General features: G+C 44.4%; 1 protein-coding gene across 1 annotated transcript; it reads left to right on the plus strand.

Annotated features, from left to right (window-relative positions):
- Window positions 1-122: 122 nt before the first annotated feature.
- LOC127340597 (uncharacterized) lies at window positions 123-11,656 on the plus strand (the record flags this gene model as incomplete). The annotated part of the gene is made up of 7 exons (XM_071824749.1): window positions 123-404; window positions 896-1,024; window positions 1,646-1,774; window positions 1,942-2,020; window positions 10,588-10,613; window positions 10,694-10,872; window positions 11,248-11,656. Coding segments are annotated over 7 exons (935 nt in total), but the record flags the coding sequence as incomplete, so codon positions are not given.
- Between the last annotated feature and the right edge of the window lie 5,205 nt (window positions 11,657-16,861).

The raw sequence follows: 16,861 nt of genomic DNA on the forward strand, positions 1-16,861 counted from the left end.
CTCGTGCCTTCGGACGCAGTTTTTGTCATGAATGTAGAATGCATGCTTTTTTATATATTGTAGATGAGATCGGTTGCATTTTGAGCTCTTTGTAAAACTGTGAATGGAATGCTCAAATGCAGGTGTGTCCACTGCTGAGGATAGCTATGCTAAGATCCTAGGTGGGCTGCTGCAAGGAAGGATGATGGAATCACCTGCACCACCTGAAAAACAACTGCAGCCGACAACTGAAACTGAGATCCATGACAAAAAATGCTCAAGTTATAAAAAGGGTCATCAGTTGGCGGCGGCGGAGGAGAATTCGGGCGTCTCGGTTAGCGAGAGCGACAGCAAGATGAAGGCGGCTTCCCAAGCGCCCGTCGAGGAGCCGAGCAGCGGCGGCGCCGCCAACCGTCATTCTGATGGTAACTAAGCGGGATACTCACCCCCTTGAGAGCATTTATTTTGATTATTCGCTGTGATTATCTTGTATGGCTCACACGGTTCCCCAGTATCAAGTAGCCCTTCTTAGAACCCTTCGCAGATTGTGAAATTTTCTGGGGGTTCAGTTATCAATTAGGAGACCTTATCTAGGGCTTAGTCCAAGACTGAATCAATCCGCAGTTTGAATCCTAACAAACGATCTCCCAGTTGAATAGCTAGGCACGCAGACTATTGCAGTCAAACACAGTTTCCAGGCCTTGTAAAAAATATCAGTTTCCAGGAGCAGCGCATTGTGGTACATTTAAATGTTCCTGCAATTACTGTACATTAAGTGGGTTTTCAGAAATGGTACTAATGTAGACATACACTGTACTTGTCTTCCAATACAGTTTCATCCTGAGTAGAGTTGATACTTCATATGTAAACTTTATTGAATATCTTCTGAGTGGTGATGCAATGGAATGTTTTTCAGATGCAGAGGAATATGTTCCTGATCATTACTATGTTCAGCTTCAAGGTGGTTTACTTGGGAGGAAGTGGAACGCAATTGCGACACATGTTGAACCACAGACTACCGGAAAAAAGATCCAAGACGAACAAGGTCACGTTACTACCCCTTGTTGCAATTGCTACTAGTAGAGCACAATGTTTATGTCTTCTGATGGACTGATGCTGTTTTCATCATGTGTAGAATGCATGCTATCTTATGTAGTATAGATGAGGTTGATCACATTTTGAGTTGTGTGTAAAACTGTAAATGGGATGTTTCAAATGCAGAGGAGTACATTACTGAAAACTACTACATTGGGAAATTTTCTGGGGGTTTGGTTATGAAGCGGGTGACCTTATCTAGGGTTCAGTGCAGAGAGTTGTCCAATCAATCGAATTAATCCACTGTTTGATTTCTAATCAGTGACCACCCAACTGAATAACTGATTAGCTAGGAACACAGACCATTGCAGTCAAACATGGTTTCCAGGCCTTCAAAATAATTCAGTTCCCACTTTCCAGGAGCAGAGCCTGTGGTTGTAGCGCTGTATCGTATATTCACATGTTCCTGAAATTACTGCACACGAGATGGAATTGGTATTTGTTGCAGTGTAGACAGGCACTGTTCTTGTCATGCCATACAGTTCCATCGTGAGTGCAACTGATGCGTTACATGTGAGCTTTATTGAATTCTTCTGAATGATGTTGCAAATATGATGTTGTTCAAATGCAGATGGAGCGGTTTCTGGGGATTGCTATGTTCGGCTTCAAGGTGGATTGCTCGGGAGGAAGAGGAAAGCAAGTGCGACAGATTCTGAATCGCAGATTACCAGAACAGATATCCAGGACAAACAAGGACAAGGTATAAAGACGTATCGACTACCCCTTGTTGCAATTAGCACTTGTAGAACACAATAGTCTTCTCTGTAAAGTTCTGGTGCAGTTTTATCATGAGAAGAATGCTTGCTTAGTTATCCCTGTGATTGATTGTATTTTGGAGCGGTGTGTAAGTAGAAGGTTAAAATGCAGGGGAGCACATTACTGATGAAGTTGGGCTGCAAGGAAGGAAGAGGGGAGCAACTGTGGCACCCGTGAAAGTGCAGAGGACAGTTGTGTTGGATCCAGCAGGATCATCTAGCTCTAGTTTGAGCCACAAAAAGAGAAGGTCAGTAGTACCTTGATCTGAAGATGCAGTCATCTCTTTGAAGTATTGCTCACACCACTTGAGGATGGAGCAATTTGTGCTTGATTCTTCCCAGTGCCTTTTAGTGCTAGCCTGATCGGTGGCTTAGTTTGAGTGAGAGAGTGTGAGAGAGAGCTGAGAGCAGTAGCCGTGTGTTCTCCTCTCTTCTAGGGTCATTTGACCCCTTTATATATGTTTAGCACTATGCACTAGGGGAACCAGCACCGTTGGATCAAAATCGATGTCTCCGATCAAGACACCACATAAGGATAGGTGGCCATTTACTGTAGCGTTACTGTAGTGCCGCCTTACTGTAGCTACTGTAGCACCGCCCTACTGTAGCAACCCAAAAAGATCTGACCTAGGAGAGCAGCCTAGATCACCAAAATATCCAACATTCTCCCCCTTGATCGTAAGGCTGATCATTATAAGCTCATTTTTCAACAAAATAATGCACTTAAGACGAAAAGATTATAATGGTCTGTTAGGTACCATTTAATCTAGTGACTATAGCACATTACTTCATATCAAAATGAAACTCTTTAATTTATGAGCTCCATAAACTTTATTCACATCATATATTAACTTAATTTACATAATTCTTTACATAAACATCATAAATATTACAGACTCATCTTTCGATAAAATGGTACACCAAGACAATAGGTTACAACAATCAATTAAGTCTTTGCTAAACCAAGTGACTATGGTTCCCATTCGATCTCAAAATGAGCCCCTTTTGGGGAGATGGTGCCATAATAGTTCCAATTTCTCCAGGATTAAAAGCTTTCAACCAAACCCATGCGGCAACATGCTCTCTAAATACGCTGGGTGGTAAGCCTTTCGTGAGCGGATCCGCTAACATAAACTTAGTACTAATGTACTTGATATCGATTGTTTGATCCTGGATTCTATCTTTCACAACAAGATACTTAATGTCAATAAATTTGCCACCGCACTTGACTTGTTGTTACTCGCATAGATCATCATGGGTTGATTATCGCAGATAGAGTGAGAGGCCTGAAATGTTGTCAATCACTCTTAGTTCCGAGATAAAATTCTTCAACCATACCGCTTTGCCCGGTTGCCTCATAACATGCTACAAATTCTGCTGCATTGTCGACGATGCGATGATGCTTGCTTTGAGCTTTTCCATGATATAGCTCCTTTTGCAAGGGTGAAGATATAACCTGATGTGGATTTCTTAGTATCAACACACCCCGCAAAATCAGCATCCGAATAACCCACTATTTCGAGGTTATCGGATTTCTCATAAGTAAGCATGAGGCCTTTAGTACCTTGCAAATAACGCAAGACCTTTTAGCAGCCTTCAGTTGATCCGGACACTGGATTGGACCGATATCCGCCAAGCATCCCGGTCACAAAAGCTAAATCGGGCGAGTGCACACTTGTGCATACATAATACTCCCAACAATTGAGGCATAAGGAATTGACTTCATCTGCGCAGATTCATAATTATTTCTTGGGCAGAAAGTCCCAAATTTATCGCCCTTAACAATAGGAGCAAAGTAGGTGAGCACTTATACATATTGTACTTTTTCGCATCTTTTCAATATATGCTCTACGAGATAGCCCCAAGATCCCTCTGGATCTATCCCTGAATTTCAATTCCTAAAACATAAGTTGCTTCACCGAGATCTTTCATATCGAACTTTGAAGACAGGAACCTCTTGGTCTCCATCAACATATTTTTATCATCACGGCCAAGAGTATGTCATCAACATATAATATCGTGAAGATAAAATTACTCCCCCGAACTTAACATAAACACAATTGTCCTTCTTATTTTCCTTATAGCCAAATTTCTTTATGACTTGATCAAATTTGAGATACCACTCTCTTGATGCTTGTTTCAAACCATAGATGGATTTCTTCGCATGACATCCTAAATGTTTATTTTCTTCCATAACAAAACCTTAGGTTGTGCCATGTAAACATCTTCGCGTAAGTCACCATTTAGAAATGCCGTTTTGACATCCATCCGATGTAGCTCTAAATCATAATGAGCTACGAGTGCCATAATTATTCTAATGAATCCTTCGAAGAGACGGGTGAAAAAGTTTCATTATAATCAATCCCTTCTCTTTGAGTGAATCCTTTTGCCACAAGCCTTGCTTTAAACCTTTCGATATCACCCTTGGAGTCACGTTTGGTCTTATAGACCCATTTGCATCCAACTGTTTTGGCTCCTTCAGGGATTTCTACTAAGTCCCATACATTATTAGTGCTCATGGACTTCATTTCATCTTTCATAGCATCAAGCCATTTAGACGAATATTCACTTTCCATAGCCTCCTTAAATGAGGTGGGATCATTATCCAACACTGGCTCATTTGTATCCTCACTCATGTAGGTGAGATAATCATCGTGAATAGCAAAGCTTTCTAGCCCGCTGACCTTCTAAGAGGCTCATTATTCGGCACATTAATAACAGCTTGAGACTGCTGATTATTTTCAACAAAAGCATCATTAGATGTGACATCTCGGGACGATCACCGGTGTATCGGCAGGTGTTGTATTAGCGACACGTTGCCTTCTTGAATACACTCGTAATTGCTGTCCTTGGTCCTTTTGTTGTCCAGCTTTATGAGCACCATCGCCTACGGAGAGCCGAAACTTGAGGTGCGATCTCGGTATGTACCGGAAACACGGCTCTTGGATTACGAGCATCGGGACATATTCCTGTTTTTCTTCCAAGACTATTTCTCTCGGGAGTCATGCTCCCCCCTCATCATATCACTTTCCAAGAACACAGCGTGTCTTGTTTCAACAAATTTCGTTGTCCGATTTGGACAATAAAATCGATATGCTTTAGATTTGTCGTGATAACCAATAAAATGGCAAATCGACTGTCTTGGGGTCTAATTTTCCCATAACCGGATTAAAAATCCTTGCTTCAGCAGACAGCCCCATACATGAAAATAATTCAGGGGTTGGCTTTTTCCGATCCATAATTCATACGGTGTTTTGGGCACCGATTTATCGGGAACCCTGTTAAGAATATGTCTTCTTTGTTTTAAGGGCTTCCATCCATAAATTCACGGTAAAGTGGAGTGGCTTAACATACTCCGCACCATATCCATAAGTGTGCGGTTTCTCCTTTCACCCACCCCGTTTCTTGAGGTTCACCCAGTCTTGAGTCTTGGCGGCAATGCCAATTTCCTGTAAGAAATTTGCAAATGGTCCAGGAACTTGACCATAAGTTGCATGTCTGCCGTAGTATTCACCACCACGATCAGATCTTACAACTTTAATTCTTTTATTACATTGATTTTCAACCTCGGCTTTGAAAATCTTGAACTTGTCTAATGCCTCCCGATTTTTCTTTGATTTGATAAATATATCCATAACGGGAGAAATCATCGGTGAACGTTATGAATGAATTATAACCGTCCACCGATCTCACATTAAACGGACCACATATATCCGTATGAATTAATTCCAAAACTCCCGTGCTTCGGTTTGCACCTTTCTTAATTTTCTTGGCATATTTTCCTTTGATGCGATCGATACAATGATCAACATCCGCATCCGAAAAATCAAGAGAAGGAAGAACTTGATCTTTAATGAGACGCTCAATCCTCCTCGAAATATGGCCTAAACGATAGTGCCATAATTTCGAAGAAGTCTCATTATCATTACGTTTGCGTTTGGTACCGACATTTATATTTGAGGTAGAACCCACATTATTTATATCATCACAAAGGGAAATTACATAAAGTTTGTCGTGTCGATGTGCAAGGCCAACATTATTATTGTCATACATAATTATACACCGCTTATTCCCAAAGTGACACTCATAACTATCATCATCTAAACATGAGACGGAAACTAAATTCCGTTTCATCGAGGGTACATAGAGAACATTATTTAGTGAAGCTTAAAACCGCCATGAAGTGTAAGAGTGAAGTCTCCAAACGCCTCGGCAAAAGCTTCAAAACCATTAGCAACTTTAATTGTTCTTTCCCCTCTGTTTAGGGTCTTCATCATATTGAATCACTCCAACTAATTTACAACATGAATTGTTGCACTCGAATCAATCCACCAAGTATTGGTGGCATAATTAACATAAAGGGATTCTTCAACAACAAGAATAGCGTCGGTACCTCTTTCTTTGAGCCATCTCTTGAAGCCAAAACAATCCTTTCGCCTATGCCCACCTTTTCCACAAAAGTGGCAAGCATTGGAATTATTTCCTTCAAAGATTAGGCGCTTTTTCGTGCTTCTTTTGTCGTGATCCTTTTGAGGATTGGCCTTTTTCCTTGAACTTATAAGGCTTGGGCTTCACATATTCATTCACAAATTTTCTATACTTCTTCTTTTGTGAATGACCAAACCGATTAACATGATCAATTCCTGTCGACCTTAAGCCTTTCTTCTTCTTGCACACATAGTGCCATCATTTCATCAATCTCCCATTTAACATCCATCGATTTATAGTTGATCATAAATGTATCAATTTGGGGAGGAAAAGATGACATAATAAAATGGACGAGGAAACCATTAGAGATTTCCATCTCCATTGACTTTAGTTTGGCGGCCATGTTGCACTTTTTCATAATATGCTCTCGAAGACTTCCCGTGGGATCATATTTTTCATCAATTAGCCTTCGATAAGACTTGTTGCATAAACTTTAGAAGACCCTTTAAATTGATGCTCAATTTTTGCAAAGTACCCTTTTCTTTGTCTCACAATCAGGAAGGGCTCCCCTCATACTCTGTGTAATGGAGCCCTTTATCATCATAAGGCACTTGCGATTAGAATCATCCCACTTAGCCTTAATAATGTCATATTCTTTCTTGAGGGCTTCATAATTTTCATTATTTTCTTTAGGCACCTCAGGAGGATCATTAAGGAGAGCATAATCAATATTGAGTAAGGCCATAGTGATCTCAAGCTTCTCCTTCCACGTGACATAATTGCTGCCATTTAGCTGTTCGATGCCATTTAGCATTCCAGCAATATTAGAGACATTAGTTGCTGCAAAAGAAAAATTCAAAATGCTTTAGTAAGCATCATCATAATCATCATTAAATTTTATTGATCAAATTCAAATCAGCTTTGGCCAGAGATGAAAATGAACAACAAAATTTTGTGGACAAATATTCATCAATTAGCTTTGGCCAAATTGATAAATAGAAGCCACACATTAATAATCCTCATTCATTATTTTCTTTTACCGACCCGGTTCACATCAGCTTTGGCCGTATGAAACAGACCAATAAAAGAATTTTGCAGTTAAAATGCCCGTCAAACAACTTTGGTCAGAATGACAAGGCATAAAACCACACTTTATTTGAGGATCCATAAACTTTATTTTGCAGCGGAAGTATTATCACATAATAATTATAGTGATGAAAATCACCATAATTCATTAATCATAAACAAACTTAATAATAAATGTAATAACAAGAGATTAATGCACGGGAGGTCCCTAAAGTATGGGGCGCACCGTATGCAGGTCCCCGAAGTATAAAAGGCGTTGGTGTCAGTCCCTGATGTTTTTAAGTGATGCACCGCAGGTCCTAAACGTCTTTGACCGTGCATTGACCGGTGCCACGTAGGAAGAAATGCCACGGTGGCAAACCGCCTGGTGCTCGGTCAAAGACGTTTAGGACCTGCGGTGCATCACTTAAAAACATCGTGGATCGAGCCAACGCCTTTTATACTTTGGGGACTCGCATACGGTGTACCCCATACTTTAGGGACCTCCCGTGCATTAATCTCAAGAAATAATGTGCCCTCGTATCAGAGCTACTCCTCCAATCCCTTTTAATTGACTCAGATTTATTATAACTTTATACAAAATCTAAGTCAATTAAAAAGGATCGAGGCGATATTCTGTAGGTTTCCCCACGCTTTCTTCAACTTAAAATGTACATACATGAATTCGCAAAAAAAATGTACATACATGGCATACAAATACATATGTCTTGATGATAGCTTATCAAATGTACAATATAACCGTAGAGTAATATGAGTCATAAAATTACATCCAAGGGTGTCAAGGTGGGATCCCGGTGGGATTTCATTTTTAGTGTATTTTGTCTTTTTTAGTTCAAATTTTTGTGTCAAAATTTACACTAAAAATTCAAAATGTATTACGTAGCGATGAATTTGCACATCACATATGCGCTGTAAAGAGTGGATCAATACTATGAAATAATCAAAACTAACAACATATAGAGTCAATTATTGTTGTCGATACCGAGATAAAAGCAAGGTAGTCGAATCTCGATCCTACTACCGAAATCCTACTTACATCACCGACTCACCGTTTCGATCCAAATCCCACTATGAATCCCAATCCGCTAAACCATACAAGGATATTCACTTGCTTGACTACCCTTTATTTAGAGATTAATGCAGGAGGTCCCTAAAGTATGGGGTACATCGTATGCGAGTCCCCAAAGTATAAAAGGCGTTGGCTCGATCCCGATGTTTTTAAGTGATGCACCGCAGTCCTAAACGTCTTTGACCGAGCACCGGGCGGTTTGCCACCGTGGCATTTCTTCCTACGTGGCACCGGTCAATGCACGGTCAAAGACGTTTAGGACCTGCGGTGCATCACTTAAAAACATCAGGGACTGACACCAACGCCTTTTATACTTCGGGGACCTGCATACGGTGCGCCCATACTTTAGGGACCTCCCGTGCATTAATCTCTAATAACAACATGTAAATTAACTAGGCATGGTAATTAAAAAAAAAGTGTCCTAAAATAAACATAATAAACATAATAAATTTATGCAGGAAAAAACAGCCTGAAAATTAATTATTTCAGCCCCCAATTTTTTTTTTTATTGCATAATAATTCTGTCGAATCGCCGAAATTGGCCCGGCCCGATTTGCTCCCCGATCCCCTCTTGGGCCACGGCCATTTGCAACATGCCAGGACGACACGAACCGTCGGATGCAATCCGACGGCCAGAACGACCGCACTGGAACAAAACCGGCGCGTCGTCGCCGGCTCCCTCGAAAACCCTAGCCCGTTTCTTTTCCTCCTCTCCTCTCCCGACGGCGATGACGGCGCGTGTGCGCGACGGCGACGGCGACGAGCACCGCGACAGAGAGGAGGGCTTCGGCGTCGTCCGGTTCCTCTCGCCGGAGTTGCGTGCGGCTTTGGCCGGCGCGCGGCTACGTCGAGCGGTTCCGGCGGCGCCTGCGCGAGGCGAACGAGCGCGTGCGGGCGTCCCCGCAACGGCGTCGACGGCCAGTCGCAAGTCCGCATGGCGGCCTTCAACGGCGACGAGCGCGCGAGAAGGAGCGCCGGGTCCGGTGCGGTGGACGGCAGTCCGCTCGGGTGTGTGCTCGAGCGTAACCGCCATCATAAAAGGTGGCACCGGCGCCGCCGCGTGGCCGGCGGCAGCGACGACACCCATAAGGTAAGTTTCCACCGCCATGATTCTTAAATTAGGGTTAGGGTTCAAAATTTGGGGAATTTCATAATTTAGGGTTGATTACGGCATCAAATCAATCCGTCCCCACTTCAATTCATACTTAACCGAAACCATGAGCATCAAAACAGGGGAAATTTTCATCACTTTAGGGTTTCGGATTGGGGAAAATCATCTTAAGAATCACGTTATAGGTTTCCCCTTAAATCTTTAGCATAAACCAAAACCACAAGCTTTATTGCAGGAGGGAAACACATAATTGCTTAAATTAGAGTCTCGGATTTGGGAAAAACATCAAGATTTATGCAAAATTTGCTTCTTTCCCCATCAATTTGTTACATAATCGAAACTCTTGATCCAAATTAGGGGTAAAAACATAGGAATTTCTGTTCTAGGGTTTCTAGAAATAGGGGATTTTCTGTTGTTGCATCAGACCCCCTTTTACTTAACTTGATAATTGAAAAACCCTTGAGCCTTAAAAGATTTGTTGGGGCCAGAAAAAAGATCAAGCCAGAATAGCTTGATACTTGACATTAACTTGATAAAACAAGCATGATCTTGAACATAAGAGGGCTCAAACTTAAGAGCTAGGTGCTCTGATACCATTGTTGGATCCAGCAGGATCATCTAGCTCTAGTTTGAGCCACAAAAAGAGAAGGTCAGTAGTACCTTGATCTGAAGATGCAGTCATCTCTTTGAAGTATTGCTCACACCACTTGAGGATGGAGCAATTTGTGCTTGATTCTTCCCAGTGCCTTTTAGTGCTAGCCTGATCGGTGGCTTAGTTTGAGTGAGAGAGTGTGAGAGAGAGCTGAGAGCAGTAGCCGTGTGTTCTCCTCTCTTCTAGGGTCATTTGACCCCTTTATATATGTTTAGCACTATGCACTAGGGGAACCAGCACCGTTGGATCAAAATCGATGTCTCCGATCAAGACACCACATAAGGATAGGTGGCCATTTACTGTAGCGTTACTGTAGTGCCGCCTTACTGTAGCTACTGTAGCACCGCCCTACTGTAGCAACCCAAAAAGATCTGACCTAGGAGAGCAGCCTAGATCACCAAAATATCCAACAAGTTGGACATGACAAAGGTGCTCAAGGTAGACAAGCATATCACTAGTTCTTACTCGCTTTTTTCAAAATGCACCATGCGATTTCTTGGTGATACCACGTAATGCAGGTGAGTCTCTGAGAGCCGAGAACGAGATGCTGAGGCAGCAGCTCGTGCGCAAGACGAAAGAGCTCGAGGCTGAGCAGATTCGGAGACTCGAACTTGAGTTGGATAAGGATAAGGAGATTGATTCCCTGGAGAAGCAGAATGAAGAACTTAGAGCTGAGAACGAGTGCTACAGGAAGACTGTAAGCTCTACAAACAATCCTAGTTGTATTGTCATGCCACCTCTAGACTGTTTACTTCAGAGGAAAATTTGCAAAATCTGCTACATAATTAATGCTATTGTCTCGAGCAAGCTCTAGATGTACTTTGTATAGAAATTAATTTCAAACCATGTGTGAATGATGAATTATGTCTCACCTTTATTTTCCTACATACAGTACATTTAGTTTCAAGCAGATGCTATTTGTCCTGCTACTATCTTTCTTTTGTAGAAATAAATCCCGCCATCTACCTATCATATGATGTTGACTTGCCTCCTTTAGAAACATTTTTTCCACTCACAAGCAGTTAGCTGTATCTATTTAATTATGTACTGACTAGTTCTTTGTGTTTACCAGGCAAAGCCACCGGGAAACGCAAGGCTGTTCTGTGACGAATCTGTACTCGGGCACTGCCCCGAGAGACGTGCTTTTGTTTCTTCTGAACAAGGATATGACGGTTCCCACTAACGCTTGTGGAGTTATGCCGCTGCTGTCTGGATCCAAGAAGCTGATATGCCTTTTATTACTTCACTCTTTAGGCTATACCAGCCGTAATGCCAGTTAATAGTTAGTTTCCTAGGAATGGATTTGCTGCAGAACATGAAGATGTCTGCACTGTACTCCTCTGATGGCTATGTGAACTTGAAGGTGTTATCTGACTAGTGCTGAATATTGTGGGCAACGACTGACGAGTAAGGAATGTATATGGGGATCCATTGAATTTTTTTGTCAACAAGATGGAATTGATTGGACTGGTCGTGATTAACTTCCTGTGTGATCTGTTGACAACAGATCATAGACTGATGAATATTGGTGAGTTTGGGAATGACTAGCATTACTTAGATGCAAATATCACAAAGTACATAAGAAGAGGGAATTGTTGCTGCAGTTTTTTTATATGTGATTATTTGTTCTTCTCTCCACCCAATTTCAGATAAATAAGTTTTTGTTTGCACAATGGAGCCCCTTTTCCACCTAGTAGTGACTACAATATTTTCACCAGGAAGTACATTGTGTAGTCTTTAACTAGGAGGAAGTAGCAAGTTAAAATCGAATGAAAAAACAAAAGCCAAACGAGTGAAAATATGCACAAGATTTCGTGAATTAACACTCATCTAGTGCCACAGATTAACAACAGAGCACTGATAGCTGCACTTACAATTGCTACAAGGTCAATGCAGAAACCACCGGGGCTGGGTACGCCAGCAGATGAGACCGGCCGACGAGCTTGTAACTCCTCCGCCTTCGCTTAACCACTAGACTAGCCAGTGCGTCGATTGTCTCGCCGTTGGCGTCCACCACCTTCACATCGTAGGTACTGTGAACAACGAACGCCTTTCTCAGCGCGCCACCGTTCACGGGATCCTTGAACCGAACGTCGAACGTGCATAACCTTCCTGCACCGGAAAAGGAGAATAGTTGTCCTTGAATGATGCGACGGCCCTCCATGGGCAGCTCGAGGATGCTCAGATGGGTCTTCTTCGTCGAGTCGCAGGTCAGGATCTCGATGTGGTACACGGCGGTGGCCCCATCGCTGGAGCGGGCGGCGGCGAAGAGGTGGCCGCCAACTCCAAGGGGACGTGCCTCGCCGACGAAAGGCAGGTTCTTGCTGTCGACCATCTCCCACTCCCTCGTGTCCACGTCGAAGGCGCATGTCCCTTTCTCCTCCGGCTCCGGAGGGATCTGCAGCATCTGTAGTTGCTTCCGCAACCGCAAGGAGTAGGAGGCGGCGGTGTAGGAGACGGAGAGCAGGATGTGGGAGCCGACGACGGCGTGGGCGGTGTAGCGCACGTCCGGCGGGTGGAGGTACTCGAGCGGGTTGATGCAGTAGGGGAAGATGGGGGGCGGCGGGAGCTTGCGGGAGGGGAAACAGCTCGGCCGTCCCTGAAGACGATCACCTCGAACCAGGGCAGGAAATCGGCACCGTCGTCGATCTTGGGGCGGCTGGAGAGGATGTAGATCGAGCATGTCGCGGTGCGGAATCAGGACGGGGTTCACCTTGTTCGTGTAGAGCCAAGGGCCCCCTGACTCCGTGGAGGTCGTTAGGTCGTAGATGGTGAAGTGGCAGCGGTAGTGTCCGCCGACGCCGACGATCCACCGGGAGTCCACCACCGCGAAGGACATGCCGCGCTTGGCGTGGCGCAGGGGGATCATCACCTGCGGCGTCGTTGTGCCGGTGATGACGATGGAGTGGGAGGGCTCCTTGACCTTGTGCTCCACCACAAGGTACACCGGCTGGTCGCCTGCATCTTCCGCTGCTACGTTCTTCCGCTTGCGAGACATCTCTCTCGTCGGGACGACGGCGGCGGCGGCGGCGAGGGCGAGGCCGAGGCCGCTCTATTTTGGGGCGACCAAGAAAGAACCTGGTGTTGGGCTCCTGCTGGTAAACTTGAGCTGGGTTCAAAACGGAACGAAATCAGATGGAAACATCCCTTATTATCGTTTTCGTTTCCACGAAAGCGGAAACCCTAAAGAAGAATATGAAAACGGAAATCACCGGAGACGAATACGAATATTTGTCACAACACAATGGCGACATAATACTTGATCTATAGACTAAAAGACGAGTCGTCGAGGAGAGGACTTCAGGTGGCGGTCTGGCCGCACACGGCTGCATGCACATGCAAGTGTTTAGTGGACCTAGTACTGGCTAGGCCTGGTTTTATGTGCAAATGTAGGTCTACAGAAAACACGGGCATCTCTGAATTATATTTCCGAAAATATTTTATATTTATTTTTCCAGAATTTTATCTGCCATGTTCGTTTCCGTCGGAAATGACTTCCTCGTTTTCTTTTCCGTTTCCGTTTATAGTTTCACCGTTTCTTTTCTGCAAAATGCCGCTTCTTTTTCCTTTTTTTGCTCTCCATTTCTTTTTTCTACGGACGCAAAGTTTCCCTTCCTTTTTGAACCCTAAAAGAAAAAAAAAAAGAATCTGACCATCCAAACCCTACTTTTGCCTATTGCGATCGACGGCGGTGGGCTTATATATACGTAGTAAGTACCAAATTTTGTATTTAAGACCATGTACAATGTGTGTTCGGTTCAAATAGAAAGTTGTCAGAGTTTGGCATCGATGCATGTTGGCTGCTATGTATAGCATCGCTATCACTGACAGTGCTGGGACCTACACCAGAGCTTTTGACAGTACTTTAATCACAAATGCAGGTCATCTGAAGCGTGTACCGTGCTTGTGCCATGCGTTTAGCTCACCACCACTATATTTGTGTCAGAGAGGAACCGAACCAACAATTTGATTCGCTTTTCTTGTCAGTACTTTTGAACCGATGCTCCATTATGTGTTGAACCGATTCAATGGTCTCCATGGTTCGCTTTTACACTACATAGTACATGGTCTAAGTAGACCACGAAAAACCAGCCTAAGTTGACATCGTTTGCCTGTCCGAACTGTCCATCTCCCAAAAATGTTGTGTGCTAAAACTGCAGCAGAATCACTCTCAAATTTGATTCTCCACTAACCTAAATGTTAAACCAACTAACGAGATCGAAGTACGCAAAGTAAGGAACAAGTTCACAAAGTTTGTAATCAAACCAACAAAACCCTAACTCTGCCCATTGTGTGGTTAGAAAGAGAAACATCTCCATCGATACAATTAGTTCTAAATATGCTACCCCTGCCCCCTAATTGCCTCAAGCTATAGCAGATGGGACTAAGCTACTTTTTAAAGAGGATATCCTACCATCCCAACTGTTGTGAAGTGTACAAGTAGATTGCCTAGTCCTTTCCATCAGTTCGGACTTTTGGTTCAACTGGCTAGTGCATGAAGCTTAACACCAACGAGATATCGCGATCACCACAAGGTACACTGGCTTGGGCCGGCATCTTCCGCTGCTACGCTCTTACGCTTGCGAGGCATCTCTCTTGACGGGATGGGAACGTCGGGCAGCGGCAGGGGTGCAAACCCTAGGTACTAAGGGCAAAACTGGTGGTGGGCCCGCAAAAATGCAAGAAAGATAACCTTATGTACTGGCCACACGGCTATGTAAGATTTGCGTTGATGAAGATTTGCCTTTGTTTACTCATAAGAATTGCGATTTTGACATAATGAAAACAACATATGTGGAGGATTGAAAAAAAAATACTTTGGTTTATTTTTCGAAATGGGGAAAAAATCGCCCTAGCTTCTGCATCAAAGGGATACACACGGCTTTTTTTATTAGATTATTTGCAACATCTTACAAGAGCAATACAAAAGATCAAACTCGAACCCACCTCGCTAAACCTACAAAGGGATGAAGGGAGTGACAATACACCAACTCATATCATCCAAACAACCAAATGCCTTCCCAAGTCTCCTAATAGCAGGTGAGAAGCACATCCAGTCAAGCAGACTCTCATCGCACGCCAACACTCACGCCACAGAAATCGCTACCGCCGTCTTCCTCACACCCATTTTCAAGAGGGATCACCGCATTGACCTTGCCAGACCTGCCGTTGATGTCACCATGACGCCAGACAGCTCCACCATCTTGCACGTGTCCTGCGGTCCGCGCCCATCTTCGATACCCTGCAGCTCCACGCCGTTGAGAATCATCAACGTCAACGTGGTAGATGAACACCACTCCACCAAAGATCCACCTCCATCCAGCCGCTGCTCCAAAAATGATGCCCCAAGAGGTAGAACGACGCAGGAAGCGCCGTCATCATCCGATCCGGGAGACCCGGATCTAGGGTTTCCCCAGGAGCAACACGAGTGAGTAACCGTAGACTGCGATGATGATGCCTTCAAGAAGGAAGAGACGCTTAACGCCGCCATCGCCCGCCAATCGTGGCACGGTTTTCACCGACAGCCGCTAGTCCCCAACTCAGCAAGAGCCAGCGTAGAAGCCAGCAAAGATGATGCCTTCGCAAGAGAACGACGCCAATAGCCGCCGCCATCATCCGCCAAGAACGATGTCAAGGCGCGGTTTTCACCGGTGGCCCCTTCACCGCTAGCTCATCGTCGACTAGATCTTCATCGCCGGAGTAGACGGATCTCGTGATCCGCAACCCCAGCAACCAGCGGACCACCTCCGGCGAAAGAGGAGGCCGCCACCACCATGCCAAGGACAGACGCCCATGGCTTCCTCGTGCCTCAGAACGAACCCAGAAACCCGCACGAAGCCGGCATCGTTGTGACCGCAACAGTAAGATCACAGCCCACCCGAGCCCGCCAGGACCCAGATCGGACCCGAACCATCGCCGCCCCCCGCCAAATGATGGAGATCCTCTCCCTCCTCTGGTCGCCGCCGCTCCATGGCACCGCCGAAAAAAAAATACTTTGGTAGCTCAAACTCCTGATTGTTTGGGAAAAAAGTTGCTCCACTGCCAACTTACTTAAGTTGGTGAGGACGGCTTATGTAGATTGTTTAATCCTTCGGTCTTTTTGTCTGTCATAAATGATATTGCAAATGAGATACACCGTCTCAGTGCTTCGATTTCATTCGCTGCAAAATTTGTCTACATCACCCTAGACTGCATCGTAAATCCCAGATTACCAATCTAGGAAAAGGAACGACAGGTTGTCACGACAAATCAAAATGCAATGCTGACAAACTAGATAGCACTTGCTACACCATAACCATACATACTTCAACCATATGTACCCTAATTATAAAACATAAGGCCCAAAGGCCCAACTTTAAATTAATAAACCCACAACGACAGAGTTACAGGGTGCTGAAAACAGCTTACAAACATCAAGGACCAAACACACTAAACATAACAAAGAACGCAACTTGATCTCGATGTCATCATCTGAAGGGGGGGAGGCAAAGCTTAGGAGAAGCAATGCCGTGCAGCTCGCCACCGGAGAGCCCTGCCGACATCAAGTCTTGGCGCAACGCAGCCAGCCTGCCATCCGCCTCCACCTCCGAAGAAGGCCCCAACCTTCTCGCCCTGGATCGTAGGGCGTCGAACCATCAGCAGGCGGAGCAGCTCACCCTAGAGCACGCATGAGCACCTGGGCAGGG

The sequence above is a fragment of the Lolium perenne genome, unplaced genomic scaffold (assembly GCF_019359855.2).
Source record: "Lolium perenne isolate Kyuss_39 unplaced genomic scaffold, Kyuss_2.0 unplaced8, whole genome shotgun sequence".
In the NCBI taxonomy this organism is placed as follows: domain Eukaryota; kingdom Viridiplantae; phylum Streptophyta; class Magnoliopsida; order Poales; family Poaceae; genus Lolium; species Lolium perenne.